General features: G+C 30.1%; 1 protein-coding gene across 1 annotated transcript in view; it reads right to left on the reverse strand.

The window, feature by feature from the left end:
- Window positions 1–9,726: 9,726 nt before the first annotated feature.
- The window catches only part of LOC113375882 (NAD-dependent protein deacetylase sirtuin-1), a 17,184-nt gene continuing 9,061 nt past the window's right edge, over window positions 9,727–17,849 (reverse strand). The window contains exons 6-10 of the mRNA XM_026615829.1: window positions 13,529–13,722; window positions 13,247–13,469; window positions 12,689–13,156; window positions 11,331–11,607; window positions 9,727–11,160 (exon numbers count right to left, since the gene is read on the reverse strand). Of these exons, the coding sequence (XP_026471614.1) occupies window positions 10,449–11,160; window positions 11,331–11,607; window positions 12,689–13,156; window positions 13,247–13,469; window positions 13,529–13,722 (1,874 nt within the window). The 3' untranslated portion in view covers window positions 9,727–10,448. The remainder of the gene's footprint in view (window positions 11,161–11,330; window positions 11,608–12,688; window positions 13,157–13,246; window positions 13,470–13,528; window positions 13,723–17,849) is intronic.

A 17,849-nucleotide genomic window follows, 5' to 3' on the forward strand; every position in this document is an offset into this window, starting at 1 on the left:
TTCAAGTAAATAATACAGAGATAAAAGCTTTACAGCAACTAAGACTCTTCGTTGTATAAAATCAGCGATAGTATATTAACTATAACTCATAGATAAAAAAGTATAAGCATAGATAAGTAAACATAAGTATAAGTATAAGTAAGCAAGAGTGAATGAATAGGTATTAGTATACTCTTCTTTTATCTATGAGTATGCTAGCCTCTGTTTCGACATTATCATATATTAGATAAGATAAAAAGAAATATAGCGGCAATTAACAGAACCTTTAAAAAAGATCTACTTAATCATTCGGAAAAAATAATAAGATACTAATACTGGAAGCTCATATAATGCCCATACTTTATATATAGGATAATAGCGTGAAGTCATACAACAAATGCTAATTTAAACGACATACAGAGAATCGTCAATAAAGCTACAAAAATAACATATAATCTTCCATATTTAACACCCGCAAATACTTACAAAATGAAACTATCAATAATCCCTGTCCTTTATTAAATTAATGTACATAATAAGAAAAAACAAAACAAAAACGAGGCAACAATAGTTATAAATGAAGATGTACAAGAGCATTACATCTTGATTTGTAAATATATGAAATATAAGAAATTTTCTTTAGTTAATTTGTATAAAGATCCTTCTATCGTAAAACAAGCCGAAAAAGAGATATTGTTAAAAAACTGTTTTTGACGCCATTTTTTCAATATGCCGGCGCCAGCTGAAAAAATTTGAGATGGCAAAGTTGAAATTCGTAAATAGCACATCGAAAACTACAAAACAACCATTTTCAATACTACCTGAGTACTTTTTCGGTAACAGCCTTTTTTTTGTATCCAATTACTGAACTATATACTATATATTTATATTATAACTGCTCTGCGCAGAGAAACTTTACGCAATCTGGTAGACTTTAGTAACTTTTCATAATGGCCCGTCTCCACTGCACGAACGCGCACGGCGAATCCTGTTTTTGACATGCGCGTGGTTTGCTTTTACTTGCAAAATTTCTATCTGCGCACTTTGCGAACAGATTCGCCGTACGAATTCGTGCAATGGAGCGGGCCATTACACTCGCGCGGTTTCTCAGTCCGCACAATACTAAACTTTGCCATCATTCCTGCTGCGCCCTCTTCAAAATCGCGAATACTCTTTTTTATCTATGTGCATACTCTTTTTTTATCTATGGTATTTTTACAAGTTCAGAATCATTATACTTGTTTATCTATGTTCAGAATACTTTAATAATCATAGATAAATAAACATAAATGTTAATTAAAACATAAATAGTGATGTAGACATAGACAAAAGAAGAGTAGATACTAAAAAATATACTTTTTTAATCCACATATAATTATATCTATATCTTATATCAATTTTAAGATTACCACACTTCTTTTTAACAAAAAAGCGTTAAAAATTTGAAGTTTAGAACCCACAGTCCAACGCAATTGCTCGTCTCCATTCCCACAGGATTCCCACGAATATGCATGGTGAATTTATTTGCAATGTGCGCAGCTAAGTTATTGCAAACGAAAGCAAAGCACGCGCACGTTGCGAACAGGATTCACCACAAGCAGTCTTATTAAAAATATTAACGCGTGTAGGGGCTGAATCGTTATAAACTATAATTGATCAAGTTTTTGCCCTAAGTAAAAAATGCGGGCGCACGCCTTAGGGAGCGCCAAAACGAGTTTCGGAAATTAAATTTATAATATATCAATAAATTATAATAAACAATCTAACTTAACTAGGGATACGGATACACAAAAATCATATTTATTTTGCAATGTGATATCAGTAGAAACAATTAACCGATTAATAACTCTGTAAATTAGTAAATAACAGCTCTGTTAATTGCTTAATCTACTTATTCAATTTTTTCTTTGTTTGTAGTAGGCATTATTGACGAAAAATTGCGAGCTGATTTAGTTGAAACGGAACTTGTTAAAAAATATAAACAAATTATAATCGGGAAAATAAAAAATGGGGAGTCAGTGCTTAGAAAATGGCATGTTTATTCCGAGAAATTGAATTGAATTGTTTATTTGAGAAATTAACTTTTGCTTTTGTTGCAAATGTTTCGCTTACTTAGTGGTGTCAGTTTGAAACCTAGTAGTGTCAAATTTAATAATTATTAACTATGCAGAAATAATACATCTCAAATATAAAAAGTTTTTTTTTTCAGTATAGTTCAAGAAATATGTAATTTCTTTGCATTTTTTACGGATTTTTGGACAATATTTCTAAAATACGTTAAAAGTTAAACTTTAAAACAACAATCTGATTCTCTGAATATGACGGGAAAGCAAGGATAAATACAATATGGCTCTTGCGATATCAATAAGGAAAAGTTTACGACGCAATTTTGGATATTGTAAATGATGGAAAAAAAATTAAAATTCAAAAAATCCAACATGAAATACGAGTGTTATGATTGAAAATGAAAAACTAGTTTTTGTTTAGCTCTCTTGGCATGATTTGCTCAATAGAATAAATTGCATAATAAATAAGTAAAATGTTTTAAAACCCTAATATTAATATTGCACATACGTTAAAAGTAATGGAAAATTTAAAAATATTTGGTTATAATAATCAACCCGCGAATCGCTTCGATTTTCTAAATAAATTTGAAATCAATATATTTTATACGCTTTTAGATTATATCTAATTTATTGTGTACCAATAATAAATCTAAACTAGTGGGGTGGGTAGCATCGTGCCTTAAGGCAAATTGCTGGAACTTCCCGTACCGTAACGAAATGTTCGAGGATTACTGAATGATTTCAAATAGATTATTATAAATATTGTAACATTGTCTAATATTTATAAATATTATATAAACTGAATTGCAGAGTTGAAATTATTTGTAAAGTATATTAGAACTATAGTCAGAATTAAAAATAAATATTTTACGATATACAAAAAAGTAAAAAAAAAAAAAAAAAATGGGACAAATTTTTTTTTTCCAGGTCGATTATTTTGTTAAGACAAGCAGAAAGTTCTTTGAATCATTTAAATCGGACGCTTAGTTCTCTCAAAAACTGCCATTTTTTACATATTTAGCTCCGTATCTTCAAAATGTCTGGGCCTGCCTTTGCCAAAAACTAATAAACACTTCTCCCAATCATTACTAATTGAATGTTTTTTAGATCATTCAAATCGGATACTCCGTTCTCTCAAAAATACGATTTCTATTTTCTGCACTCTTTGCTCCGTATCTCCGAAACGGCTGGACCTGCCTTTGCCAAAAACTAATCAACTCTTTTCCCTATCAATAGGAATCGAATGTTTTTTGAACCATTCAAATCGGTTGATCCGTGCGCCCTAAAACGTGACTGGAAATTTGTATCCACACATACATACACACACACACACACACACATCCATTTTTTCTGAGGTATGCCAAAACGTTCAGAAACCTTCAAAACGTCGAGAAATGTAAAAATTTTCAATTCCGATTTTCGGCCCATTACAATAACACCCTACGGGAAGTTAAAAAACATATATCTGGGAAGGTGCTATCGCAGGATAGAGATCCTTCTCACGCTGTCAAATCAAATTTACCTGTTAAGTAGCTGAATATATGGTGTATAGTTTGCTATGCACAATAAAACAAACAAACTAGAGGGGAGCATGGCATCGTGCCTTAAGGCAAATTGCTGGAACTTCCCCTACCGTGATTGAAAATTAGAGGAATGAAAATAATCAATAATTGTTTTAAATAATTTCAAATAGATTATTTATTATAAATACATACTGTAAATTTATATGTGTGACGAGCGTATTCTACGAACAACTTATGTGTAGTGAATTTAAATTTGATTTTTTGATAATTTTGAAATTTAAAAAAAAATCGATTTTTAAAAATTTTTTGAGTATTTGGATATTTTTGAAAATGTCCGATTTTTTTGATAATTTCGAAATATTCTCAAATTTTTATAAAAAATCGTTTTTTTTTTAAATTTTGATGTTTTTCAAATTTTTTGAAATTTGGATATTTTTTTCAAAATGATGAAAAACTTCAAAAATTTGAGTTTTCTGAAAATTTAATTTTTTTTTTGAAAATTTTCAAAACAACGAAATATTTTGTGAAACTATTTTTTGAAAGAATCAAATAAGATTTTTTGAATTAATCTAATCGGATGATCTGTTCTCTCAAAAACTGCATGACCATTTTTACACCCTTCGCGCTCCATACCTGCGGAACGACAGAATGTGCTTTTTGCAAAAACGCCTCGCGATCGAGTACTGAATGATTGTTCAATAATACAAATCGATTATTCCATACTGTCGAGTCGAAAATGTCGAGGTCATTTGTTTGAACCATATACATAAACTTCAAAATTAAAAACCTTGGTACGAAACCCAAAAAAATTGACACAAAATGTGTACACATTATTAAAATCTCTATAAAATATCTGATAATTTGATGAGCATATGTCTAGTGAACATTTTTACCGCCAAATTACAATTAAAAAAAAATATAGAGAGTCCATAACCGTTAGATCTGCTTTTCCAACAATTTTAACAGTTCTTCGTTTAATCAATACAGATAGAATGTTTTTTGAATTATTCAAATCTGACGCTCCATTCCTCAAGAACTGAATTACAATTTTTGGTTCTTTTTGCCCCGTATCTTCGAAACGGCTTGACCTGCCTCCTCCAAAAACTAATTAGCACGTTTCCTTATTAATACAAATCAAATGTTTTTTTTTATAAATTATTCAAATCAGTTATTCCATACTGCCGAAAATGTCGAGGACATTTATTTGAACCATATACGTGAAATTTAAAATCAAAAATCTTGCTATGGAACCCAAAAAATTTACACTAAATGTGTACACAATATTAAAATCTCTATAAAATATCTGATAATTTGATGTACATATGTCCAATAAACATTTTTGACCGCCAAATTGCAATTTTTAAACTTAATTTTATTGAGAGTCTATAACCGCTAGACCTACCTTCCCCAAAAATTCACCAGTTCACTATTCACTTCGTCAATACAAAATGTTTTTAGAATTATTAAAATGAGACGCTCCGTTCTCCTAAAAACTGAGTAACAGTTTTTGGCACTTTTTGCCCCGTATCTTCGGAACGGCTAGACCTGCCTTTGCCAAAAACTAATCAGCGCGTCTCTTTATCAATACGAATCGAATGTTTTTTGAATTATTCAAATTGTTTCTTCCGTGTTCCCGAAATCGTCGACGAAAATTTGTATCCGCACACACACACATACACGCACATACACACACACACATGCACGATAGCTCGCCGGATTGCCCATATTGTTTGGGCGAAATCGAAGATGCTGAGCATGTGTTCTTCGTGTGCCCGCGATTTGGTGCTCTACGGGACGATGTAGAAGAGACATTGAGCGAAGCATTACCCCAGGTAATGTTGTTGAAGTGATACTGACAAGTGAAGCTGCTTGAAACACAATATAGACATATTTGCAAGAGCGGTGCTAATTAGTGATGGGCGTTGAATCAACGAACGGTTATTTTCAACCGTTTCTTCTTCGTTAACTAACTAACCGTTTCGTCGCAACGAAATAACTAGTTGAAAATCAACTAGTTTCGAAACAGTTGAAAACATGGCGGCCAGTTAGTTTTTTCGAACGATATAGGAATTCGTTTGTTGTCGAAAACGAACGTAGGCAGGTACCTGCGTCGGAAAGGATCAACCAATACTATGAAAATCGCTTATTGTTAGGCTACTGCTTGCAAATGTACATGTACATCTTAAAAGAAACTTGCAACACGCGCCAAATCGTTTAATTTTAGAAAATCAGTTACATTTATTATAGTTTTCAATGGTTAATATTTTTCATGAAAATCTCATAGCATTTGTCTTGTAATAATTTTTTTAAACTAAACCTGAAAATTGATTTTTATTTTTCATAACATTTTATATAACCATACATTTTTATATTGCTATTTTTATATAACATGTAAATTCGATGTTTTAGTATATGGCTTTGCTGTAATGAAAATATTTAAGTTTTTTAAATTAAACCTTTATTTATTATATATATATATATATATATATATATATATATATATGTGTGTGTGTGTAATAAATGTGACAATTCACATTTATTTCTTTTTATTCATCAAATCCAACGTCAACTTGACTTTTATAAGAACAAAGTTCATATTACCAACTTTCAATGAAACAGTTATTTCAACTATCAGTTTCTTAACGTTGCCAGCGTTGAATCGTTAAAAATAACTATAGTTGAAAAATAACTAGTTATTTAACTAGTTGACGAAACCCCGATAACCGTTTCGTTTCGTTGACGGCAAAACCGTCAACGACCCACCTCTAGTGCTAATTGACCTGCGCTCTATGAAAAGAGAAAGGACGAATAGGACTTCGCCCATTTAAAAGATGAGTATAAAATCAAGTGAAGAATTATAACATTCTAGATCCTCCCCCACAAAGTAATGCCTAACGGCGGTTTCCGTGGGGACCAGGGGCAAGGGCAAAGCGGAGGTTTTAGTCGATATTATACCAGGGCGGTATTGAGTCCGACATACCCAGATAGAACACCAGTCTGGGATGCATAAAGGCATTTCCTTCGCTATACAAAAAAAAACACACACACACACATACATCATTTTTTTCTAAGGTATGCTAAAATGTTCAGAAGGTTTTGAAATGTAAAGATATATAAAAATCTCATTTTCGATTTTTTTGCGATTACTATAACTTGCCCTACGGGAAGTAGGGCACGGGAACTTTATGCTTTCTCGACGTTTTAAATCATTTAGAATCATAAATAAATGTTGATTTTTTTTACGATTTTGATAAAACTTAGTATAATGATAGGTTTCGTAGTCTGAAATAACATACTAAAAAACTTATAGACCTCTACGATAAGCGGTTTAACTTTTTCGGTACGCGTGGAACACATATGTACTACCAAGTTTAAAAATTTCTAGATAGTTGAATTTATGAATAAAAGCAATACAATTTATGCAACGACGTAATCTATGTGTTTAGCTGTGATATAAAACAGATATGGCCCATAAAACAGCATTTAGTTTGGAACCAGACACGTTTTGTTTTTTGCCGCCCAGACCACGTTGCTAAAATTATACTATTTTCAATCAAATATATAAACTACTTGCGTTTTTCGTTGATTAATAGTTGTTACAGTGGACAAAAAAACTCCAGCAAATATAACTATGTTTCACATATTTTGTATATTCATTACTATAAATTAGACTTGTGGTATGCATACGTTTTTTTATTGTTTTTATAGGACGTTTTTTCCAAGTGTGGACCAACAAAAAGTACAGACGGTTAACCAGCCTCGCCAGCCGTCCCCCTAATAATTAAAATTATTTTTTTTATTTTTATTTCAACATATATGCACATATACAAAATATTACAAAAACCGATCTTTTGAATACATTGAGTTTCGGAGACATTGAAAATGCTAAGCATGTTTTTTTGAGTGCACACAGTTTAGTGCGCAAGATGATAATGTAAAGACCGCCTTCATAAGGATAATTACAACAAATTGTCTGCTGAAAGAGCTGACGATATTGAAGACAACTTGGAACGCTTCCAGCATATTTGAAAGAGAAGACTCTATAGACTTAAATGAGCAATAGCTAAATTAAGTATTGTCGGCATTATTATTATTATTGAATCGGACATAGCCATGCGAAACATCTAAGCCCAGCACATGTAAAAGTATTTCGCCTTAACTATACAGAAAACAAGCATTTCAACACATATCTTTTTCAATTCTGGTATTAAACAGTTAACAAGGACATAATTAAACATAGAACATAAAATTTATAAAAGCTATCTTTTGAATATCGCCCCGAAAGGGTTAACCGTCGCTCAAAATTTCGTTCGTAATAATGTTCAAAATTTCGTCGCTCGCTTTAGCGATTTTAATCAGAATCTATGCTTAGCAAACTTTTATAATACGTTCGGTGTTTCGTGAATAGTTTAGAACACGAAATAGATGGAATGAAATTTGTTAAACAAATTAATTTAATGAATACAATGATATTATAAGTATATGTTTAAAAGACATAAGTTGGAAATCGTATTGATTAATTTTTGTACGTATTGGAATCAACGCTATAGGTTATAGTTCAAAGCTCATAACTTTTAAACTCCTAGAATAATTTTATTCATAGACAGTATTGTCACATTATTTCGGCTGTTGAATAGGTCTGAAATATCTTGTATATATAGAAAGATATTGTATAAAAAAACAATCAAATACTTTCACTTATATTTAATAACATATTTTTCGTTAAATAACAAGATATTTTAAGGTTTGTTCAACCACATGTACAAAAATATAAATTAAATAAAAAAAATATGCACATCAATCAATGAACTTAATTACAATGTCTAATTTTGCTTTTGTTGCAATAAATCATTTTAATACCAGGTTTACTAAAATTATACTTGCTCCAGCTATGGTTAAAAAAAAAAGGATTTGGAAGCATTATCAATATCAATTTTATGACATGAGACATTATCTACATTAAAATTCTACCGCTTAGCAATTTATTAAAAAAAAATTACTAGTGTGGTAATTAATATTATTCATTAAATGATTACATTTAGGTACAAAATGCACCTGATTTAAAATATATCAATTATTAAAGACGTACAATTCGAAACAGTAATTTACAATCAACAAAATTTAAAGTTGGCCTCACACACAACGAGAGAAACAGTTGACTGATCTTGATCTGAGTTTTGATCAAACACATCATTGCATGAGAGGTCAATGAGGCTCAAATAGTATTTTGATCTATGTGTGTGATATGTAAATTGAAATTGTATATTATTAAGAAAATAATGGCTAATTATGAAAAATTAATCACTTTTTATAACAAATGAAATAGGGATACCTTAATCATACTTAGTTATACAAACACAAATCACAAATCACACATTCACACAATGATAATTCAAGTGAATTGAAATATTCAAACTAAAGTAGTTTGACTCAAAAATCTATCATGCATGTAGGTGTAACATTAATTTCATTATGTAAAATTTAGAAATTTCAGTAAAAAAAAATAATTTTATTATATATGCCAATAATTCAAGTGGGACATATGTTTTAAAATTGTGGATGATACAATTTTTAAATCGTAGGTAAAATTTTTAATCTTTACAAATTATTTTATTCTAATAATTATTAGCACATGTACATATCACGGTAAGTATGAAACTGCATATAAATTTCAAGAAACGACTTTTTCAAATAAAATGATTGAAGAAAACTATTAAAATTAAATAGAGTTCAACCTTAGTATACATACACATTTTATATATATATATATATATAAATATATATATATAAATATATACCCATGTTTATTCAGATATAAATGGAATACATTATTGAATAAATGTCTTATTGAATAAGAATGTATTCCACTTATTATTCTTTAATCGTTTATGAATCAACAATGCCAAAATAAATTTTGCCAGATCTCCTTTTAAAACATGAAATGACTGCTTCATTTTTTCTATATATTTACAGCATTAAAACTCATTTACAGCATGTAGTATTTAACATTGTCAAAATTCATTTTCTATTTTGTTAAACAAGCTACAAAATAAGACATCATAGCCTACTTTTCTTACATACCAATATACAAAGTATTATGAATATGTATATATATATATATATATATATATATATATATATATATATATAAACAAAAGTCCACTTGTGAAAATAGTGTATCATAGTTTCTATACTATGGCTGTGTTTACATTTAAATTATTTTAGTTTTTTAAGTTTATATTCAAAGTTTATCAGAGTGTGTAGATTAATTGAGCATTGAATTATATTCAAGTTTATTCAATTCCGCTGCTAAGCAAGTACTACTAAAGATTGAATATGATAACTTGGAAAATAATCAAAAACTAATTAAAAAATTCTTTCATAGCAAATTTTTAATGGTATTTATTATTTTTTAATGCTATTTAATAAAAATTATTAATTTCGATAACTACATCATTTTCATACAGCTCATTCATCATCATATATATGTATATATATCCAAAACATTTAAAATAAGATCAACAATAATAATTTTTTTTGATTTTGTTTAGAAACCCCCTAATCATATAATTTTGAAAAAATACTATAAATCTCGCCAATTTCACATACACAAATTCAAATCATTCATCCATGGGTTTCCAGTTATAAAATACTCTATTACATGTACTTATTAATAAGGTTGTACTCATTGTTAAAACTTTTAACTAAAAAAGTTTCTCTTTACTTACACTAGTTCAGCAGAATCCCAAAAAATATATTTCTGGTCACTTATTCCAATACTCATTCAAATTCTAATGGTATATCCAAATACGCACTGAAATGAAATTTGCCTTCAGCAAAAAAACATAACCCTTTTTATGATTTAATTAAAACTAAATATTTAACTAAGATAATTTCTTTTTATACGTTTAATGGGAGGTGCTTCATAATCTGAACCGCTCGACATACTATCATCGCAGATATTTCTTATGACTTGTGAACTTGAACAGAATTCCATGTTGCTGTTGTTTTCTCCCTCATCTGACTCCGAACCGGAGTCATCACTAGATGATTGTTCCAAATCACTATTATCCCACTCGTCTAAACAAACTTCAGCCCCCGGAAAGATATATCTACTCGGCGGCTCTAAGAAATATGTTTGTGGTGGTAACAAATCGGCAATGCATTTCAATTTGTATGTAGCCTTCTGCTTTCTGCTTGTGTCCTCTAATAATAATCTCGAATTGATGGATGAACTGTCAATTGAATTTGATCCGTCTCCGATTCCGCTGTCTCCTGCTGAATCTATAGACATGTGTCGCTCCTTGCACGATTCATCAGTATTTTTGTTATCAGGTACGATTTGGTTATCATTAGATGTTGGATTATTTTCACTCAGATATGAGGAATCCATGGAACATATTTCCAGACCTCTTCGGAATGGACTGCACTCATCACTGGATTGATCTAAGGTTTCACTCGCTTTGCTGGTGGATGGCTGGTTGATTGAATTTGGTGAATTTGGCTGCCACTTTGCTTCTGAGGGCAATAATTTTTTTGTTTGTTGCAATGGCTCGGGAAGCCAACACACTTCTTTCCAATCGTCGCCCATCCTGTAAAGTCATTAAAAAAAAAATTTAATCGAAGGCAGCATTTATATCATATCATAATTTCTATTTTTATATAACGAGAATGCATACATAAACAGGATTGGGTGGATGGGTGTACAATAATAACATCTTTAACAATAAATGTAAAAGATTAATTTTATTTGTCTACTTACATGGAGCATATTTGATTAATAATGACATCTGAATCTCCCAAAAGCTCAACATCAAAATCGAGATGATCCAATGGTTCCCTGTTTATAAGTATCTGTGGAACATCTTCAGGTATCGAATTTGGAATCAAGCCAACCGGTCTAACTTTCAAAGATGTACCAATAACAATTAGTAGATCACATTTAGCTTTATCTTCAACCATTCCATTATGAAAAGCTTCTGGTAAACCTTCACCAAAGAATACTATGTCAGGTTTCATGATACCTTTTTCTGTTATTCCTGAAAATTATATTTTTAGTATACATTCAGTGCAATAATATAAACAGATAAGTGATAGATTGATATAAACAAATGATAAGTGACATATATACAAGGAAGCAATTTGCTAAAATTTCTACAACTGTATAAAAACATTGTGAAACAAGTTTCAAAATAAGAATATTTCAATAGTACTAGAAAATTTTGAATTTCAAAAACTTAACTATATTCAAAAGTTTCATACGTACAGTTAAAATCGTTTATTCTGGGTGAATTTAATAATGAGAGCCGAAAATTGCCAATATGTGTAAATAATCAACTTAATCAATAAGAATTAAGATTTAGCAACTTTTAAAGTTGTGAAGAAAAAATTTGGAAATTTTTACAGAGCCCACTATCACATAAGATGTTCTTTAAAACCATATATTCTATCATCATACAGTTTCATCAAAATCGCAAAAAAAAAATTTTTAACTGTTATTTACAGAGAAATGGCTCTGATGAACTTTATCAAATATTAATTATTAAATAATTAGCAAGATTCCCAACTGATATCTTTCAACGGTTTTTAAATAGTCTTATTCAGGAGACATTGAAAATGCAAAGCATGTTTTTTTGAGTGACCACAGTTTAGTGCGCAACGTGATAATGTAAAGATGGCGTTTATAAAGAGAATTACAACAAATTGTCTATTGAAAATGCTGACAATATTGAGGATAACTTGGAACGCTTCCAGCATATTTGCAAGAAAAGCCCTCATAGACTTAAATGAGCAGTAGCTAAATGAAGTATTGTCGGTATTATTATTATTATTAAATCGAACATAGCCAGGAGAAACATCTAAGCCCAGCACATGTAAAAGTATTTCGCCTTCACTATACAGAAAAAAAGCATTTCCACACATATCTTTTTCAATTTTGGTATTAAACAATTAACAAGGACTTAAAAAAACGAAAATACATAAAATTTATCAAATCGGATTATCTGAAGAAAACAAGCTTATCCATCAAGAAGTTAACTATGTCCAAATTTTCCGAAACTTCAATAATTATATAATTACAGATAGATCTATACGCTTCATATATAAAATTTTAAAGTTTACCTGAATGTGATGGATCATCAAGATTATCATCCGTGGTCATTGTGTCAGAAAACTGGCATAATTTGCAGAATGGAATTCTTTGTTTGAATATATCTTCCCTTATATCATCTGCTGTAACTTTTGTTTTACAACGTGTGCAACTGGCAGTAGCAAATGATCCATGGCATTCAATGACATTTTTTATCCCTGCTATTTGTTCTAAAGTATCTATGTTTTGTGTATAGTTTCTAAGAAGTTTATTGTGCTTTTCTAAAAGTTTGATGAAGCGGTGACATGGTGAAGGTTTAAATTGTCCTGGATAAATTTCTCTGGCAAATTTATAAAATGGTCTGGGATCTTTGAAGAAGTAATTTATATCAAACATGGAATGTGGATCTGGAAGATTTGGAAAATCAACAGCTAATCTGGCATAGATTCCATCGCGGGAACGAAAATCGGGAATACCACAGGATACTGATACACCAGCACCTGGAATAAAACAAAATTGACACATTTATAACAAAAAGCCGCAATCAAATGTCGTTTATTCTAAATTACGTTTTTTTTTCTTTTTACTACCTGTCAAGACAATTATATTTTTGGATGATTTGAGAAGTCCGATAACGTCTTCCAGTGTGTTTACTTTGCTCAACTTCTCCCTCCTAGGAGGTTCCGAGAACATGTTGATCAATATTCGCCAAAGACTCATGTCGTCAATATTAGACAAATCTTTATCAGTAGTTAGCGACAATTGATTCAAGACATCTCTAGGATTTGCTCCAGTTATCATCTTTTTTTGTATCTGCATATATGTTAAAAATTAGATTTCCGATGTGACAATTTCACACAATTTCAACTTACCCAGTTTAGGGATCCAGCCATGGGTTTCCAGTTCATACCAGATATATTGGATAAGTTTGAGTTGTCACTGGAGGCATCGTCGGAATTATCTTCTCCTGAATAGCTGTGATTGTCTGAAGACTGAATGAACTCTGCAGAATCTCGCATGTGAGGGACATCAGTAAAACCAGAGTCACAGTTGAACTCCGATTCGCCTGAAAGTTTACATAAATGTAAGCATAGATAAGAGAAGAGTATGAATGTGAGCATATGCAAGATTTATCAATGTATCGCAAAATTCAAAACAATCATTGAGTGACTGGTAATCTTGGAAACTTGCAATAGTCAAAGTTAAATACGAGAAAATTTTTAGATACCTTCTATAATATATGTTATTCACAAATGACGTCTTAAATATTTTGAAATAAACAGGAATGGAGACAGAATTACATTCTGTCTGAATCTTTCGAGTGCGATGCGAAACCTTCAAAACATGCAGATAAATATAATTTTTTGTTGCGGCCGAAAAGATATGCAAATGTTGTAGAAAATATAGTAGAATTATATATATAATATATAATATAAAAATACTAAACCTAATTCAATAACTATTCACAATTTCAATAACTAATTCAAATAATTCTTCAGAAGTCAATTGCTGTTCAAGTTAAATAAAATTAAATTGCTGCTCAAGATAAATCTTATACAAGCAATAAAGACGACTTTCTTTCTTTTATCATTTCAAAAGATAATATTATTGTAATTATAAGTAATAATACTGAGACGAATTTATACGATACAATCAACTCATCTGTAAATCTCATGTAACTTAAAACTTAAGTTCATATCAGACCTAAAAACTTAAGTTCATATCAGACCTACATATAATAAATTATTTCAGAGAAAAAGGTAAACAATAAATAAATTGATTTACACAAAACAATAACATTCTTCTATTACGATTGTCTCAAAGCTAAAACGAATTGAATCATATAAAACTTTATAATTATAATAATAATAATAGTGTATGGAGTCCCTCCGCGCGAAAAAAGTTATACTTTTTAACGTAAGAAGTCACATTCACTTGCTTAGTCTCAATTTGAATGACCTTTCTAAATTACAGTCGTGACTGTTCCCTTAATTTGATAATGATACAATGTAACGCAATATATACCCATTATTACACAAAAATAAATATCAAATAAATACCAAATCAAAATTTGGTAGAAATATTTGCAGAAATATAAAAATATTATTATTATTTATTAGTAAAATATTTCGATTAGAAAAATAGATATTTGTAAATATTTGTTTTTGTTTGTCAAGTATATTTGACAAGGTTTACTCAAAACAAATGAATAGTAGGCCATCTGTAAAAATTGGCTTTCGAACGCGAATATTTATTTTAAAACAAAATTAAATAACAAACTGTCGCAAATCTCTCGATTTACAATAATTTACTTTCTCATTACGAAAATGCAAGCACCGATGGTAAGTGCGTATAGAATTTTTTATCTGCGGTAAAATATAAAATAATTTAATTGAACAGTATAGATATTTCATAATTTGTTTGTATAAATGGTAGGGATTGGAAAACGAATATTTGGAAATGACAAAATGGTTCAACTAAATTGACTGGTAACCGGAAGCACTGACATCAGGTATTGAATTGAGGTACGCTCGAGAAGTCGCAGCTTGTCTGTAAAGCGACCCAAATACAAGTTCGCTTCGGGTGGCAATTTAGCATGCACGTCCGCATATAAACTAAGGGGTCAAATTTTCGGATAAAATAGATTGTAACATATCATTATTATGGAAACTCTATGTTACGCTCCTTTCTTCATATAAATTGGTAGTAAAAACTGTCAAAATGCTATGTATTTGCTGTGCGATCAAGTGTTTTACACATAAAATCTAACTTCACGTATGTGTTATCATGACATATTAAGAAAGATGCAGTTATAATAACATTCTATTTTTTGGCGCTTTTGAGTTTTTTAGGTTAGACCGAAACATAGCGTTGCCATAACAATTTGCACAAGAAGAGAAAATACAGGAAGAAACTGAAATTCGAAGCACAGAAAGCGGAAGCATTTAAAAGCCAAGAAGTTCAAAAAATTAAAATGTAATAACATTTATCTTTAATGTATCAAAAAATATCGATTTAATATTTAAATATTTATATTTAGGTATTTAAATGAAAAAAAGTGTATACAGATATTAGAAATTGTAACATCTGGTTACTGATATTTGAATTACTTATTAAGATGTTAATTCTATCATTTATTTCTATATTAAAAAATATCCATTCGGATATATTGATATTATTGAAACATTCATTTTTAACTCTTTCCACTCGGCTGTCTCCCCTGAAGGGACAACGTAAGCCTGTCTGCGCGCTCGTCTATCTCCTCGGCATTCGGTAGTTTTGTATACACAATGACTCAGTTCGTTTTGAAGCGTCGAATAGAATAATAGAATAGATCAAGGATGAGCAAACCGCGGCCGGCGGGCTTCATGCGGTCCTTCAAATATTTTTGTGCAGCCCGCCAAGCATTTCTAAAGTAGAATTTTATTTATTTCATCAACTTTCTTCATCAATAAATTAATTATTGATGTATTTTTTTCTTGTTGCATTAATTTATGAAATATTTTTTAGTAGTAGTATATCTATATAATAATTATTAATATATATCAAGCTGTACATTATTAACAAGTGCGGCCCGCCATACAATTTTAATTATTAAATGCGGCCCGTGAGTTGAAAAGGTTACTCATTCTTATATTAGAATAAATTTATGCAGCGATAAGACAGTATTCAATATTTACCAGTACTTATTTTTAAAGTATGGTTTACCCTTTATTATATGATCTTTTTTTTTTCTAAAAACGGTAAAGCAACATTTCGAATAAAAAAGACAAAAGACACACACACACACACATATATATATATATACGAGGTCTGTTCAAAAAGTACCCGGAATTACTAATAATTAAATTTCGCGGAGTGTCTGATTGTCAAAATTTTTTTTTATTGTGTTGGTATACATGCCCCTAAAGTATGATGAAATTTTCAGCTATATTCACTGTTTACTTTGTCTGTGGTGGTCGCTAAGGTTCGACGTGTTTTTCTGAGCTCGGCGATTTTTACAATGGAAGAATTGAAAAGTCAAAGAATTTGTATTAAATTTTGCGTAAAAATGAAATAAAGTGTTGCAAAGTGCAAAAATTCACCAGATATGGCTCCGTGTGACTTTTTCCTATTTTTCCCAAAGTTGAAGAGACCCATGAAAGGACGGCGGTTTTCCTCGATTGAAGAAAATCGCTGAGAGTGCTCAAGGACATATCAAAAAGTGAATATCAAGGGTGCTTCGAAAATTGGAAAAAAAACGCTGGCATAAGTGTATTATATCTGGGGGGGACTACTTTGAAGGGGACCACATTAATGTAGACGAATAAATAAATATTTTTTTGAAAAAACGAAAATTCCGGGTACTTTTTGAACAGACCTCGTATATATATATATATATATATATATATATATATGTGTGTGGTACAATATATTGCACTTTTCTTGGCGATGATAAAAACTGTCACCGCGCTAATAAATTAGAACCACTGGAATCAACCCCATTTGGAAATTATTTTAAACTATAACATGCTGAAGAAAACAAATTTAGATATCATTGTAAATGTATGTTCTTCAATGTCCATCATATTCAATTCATATCAAACAAATTGCATAACATGCACGATATCAAGTGTGCAGGAGGTATGTTTAGTCAAAATGCGGCACCGAATTGTAGTATGTTATTTATAAATCAGTGCCAAGTGATAAGGGTTAAATTGTATATGTATTTGTTAATATGTAAATGTTTCATAATGAATAATAACGATCATTATTTGAACAAAAACCACACTAATTAAATATCGGAGAAAAATAAACACAGAACTAAACACAATTTCAAAATCTTGTTAATATCTGGCTAATTCAACAAATACGAAGTAATTCGACATTCAATAAATAAACTTCATTACTAGCTCTTTAACATCATTAAATCAATAAAATCATATTGAAACAGAAAACACTTTATCTAATTAGTTTTTAGAAAACTATTTGATTCATTAAAATATGAATGAATGATAGTTTTGCCCATTTGTTTATAGTTAATCTACTAAATTAATATAGAAAACCATAAACGCATGAAAAATACACTGTCAAAATTAAAAATAACATTTTAATGTTATGTCAATTTATTCAAATACTTGAAAAATTTAAATACAATTAAAATTATTTGACCAATTAGATTGAATTACATAAATTATGTTACATTATAAAATG

This window comes from Ctenocephalides felis, unplaced genomic scaffold (assembly GCF_003426905.1).
Source record: "Ctenocephalides felis isolate EL2017-DRISC unplaced genomic scaffold, ASM342690v1 CF-g0.4_SCAFFOLD_01886, whole genome shotgun sequence".
Taxonomy (NCBI): domain Eukaryota; kingdom Metazoa; phylum Arthropoda; class Insecta; order Siphonaptera; family Pulicidae; genus Ctenocephalides; species Ctenocephalides felis.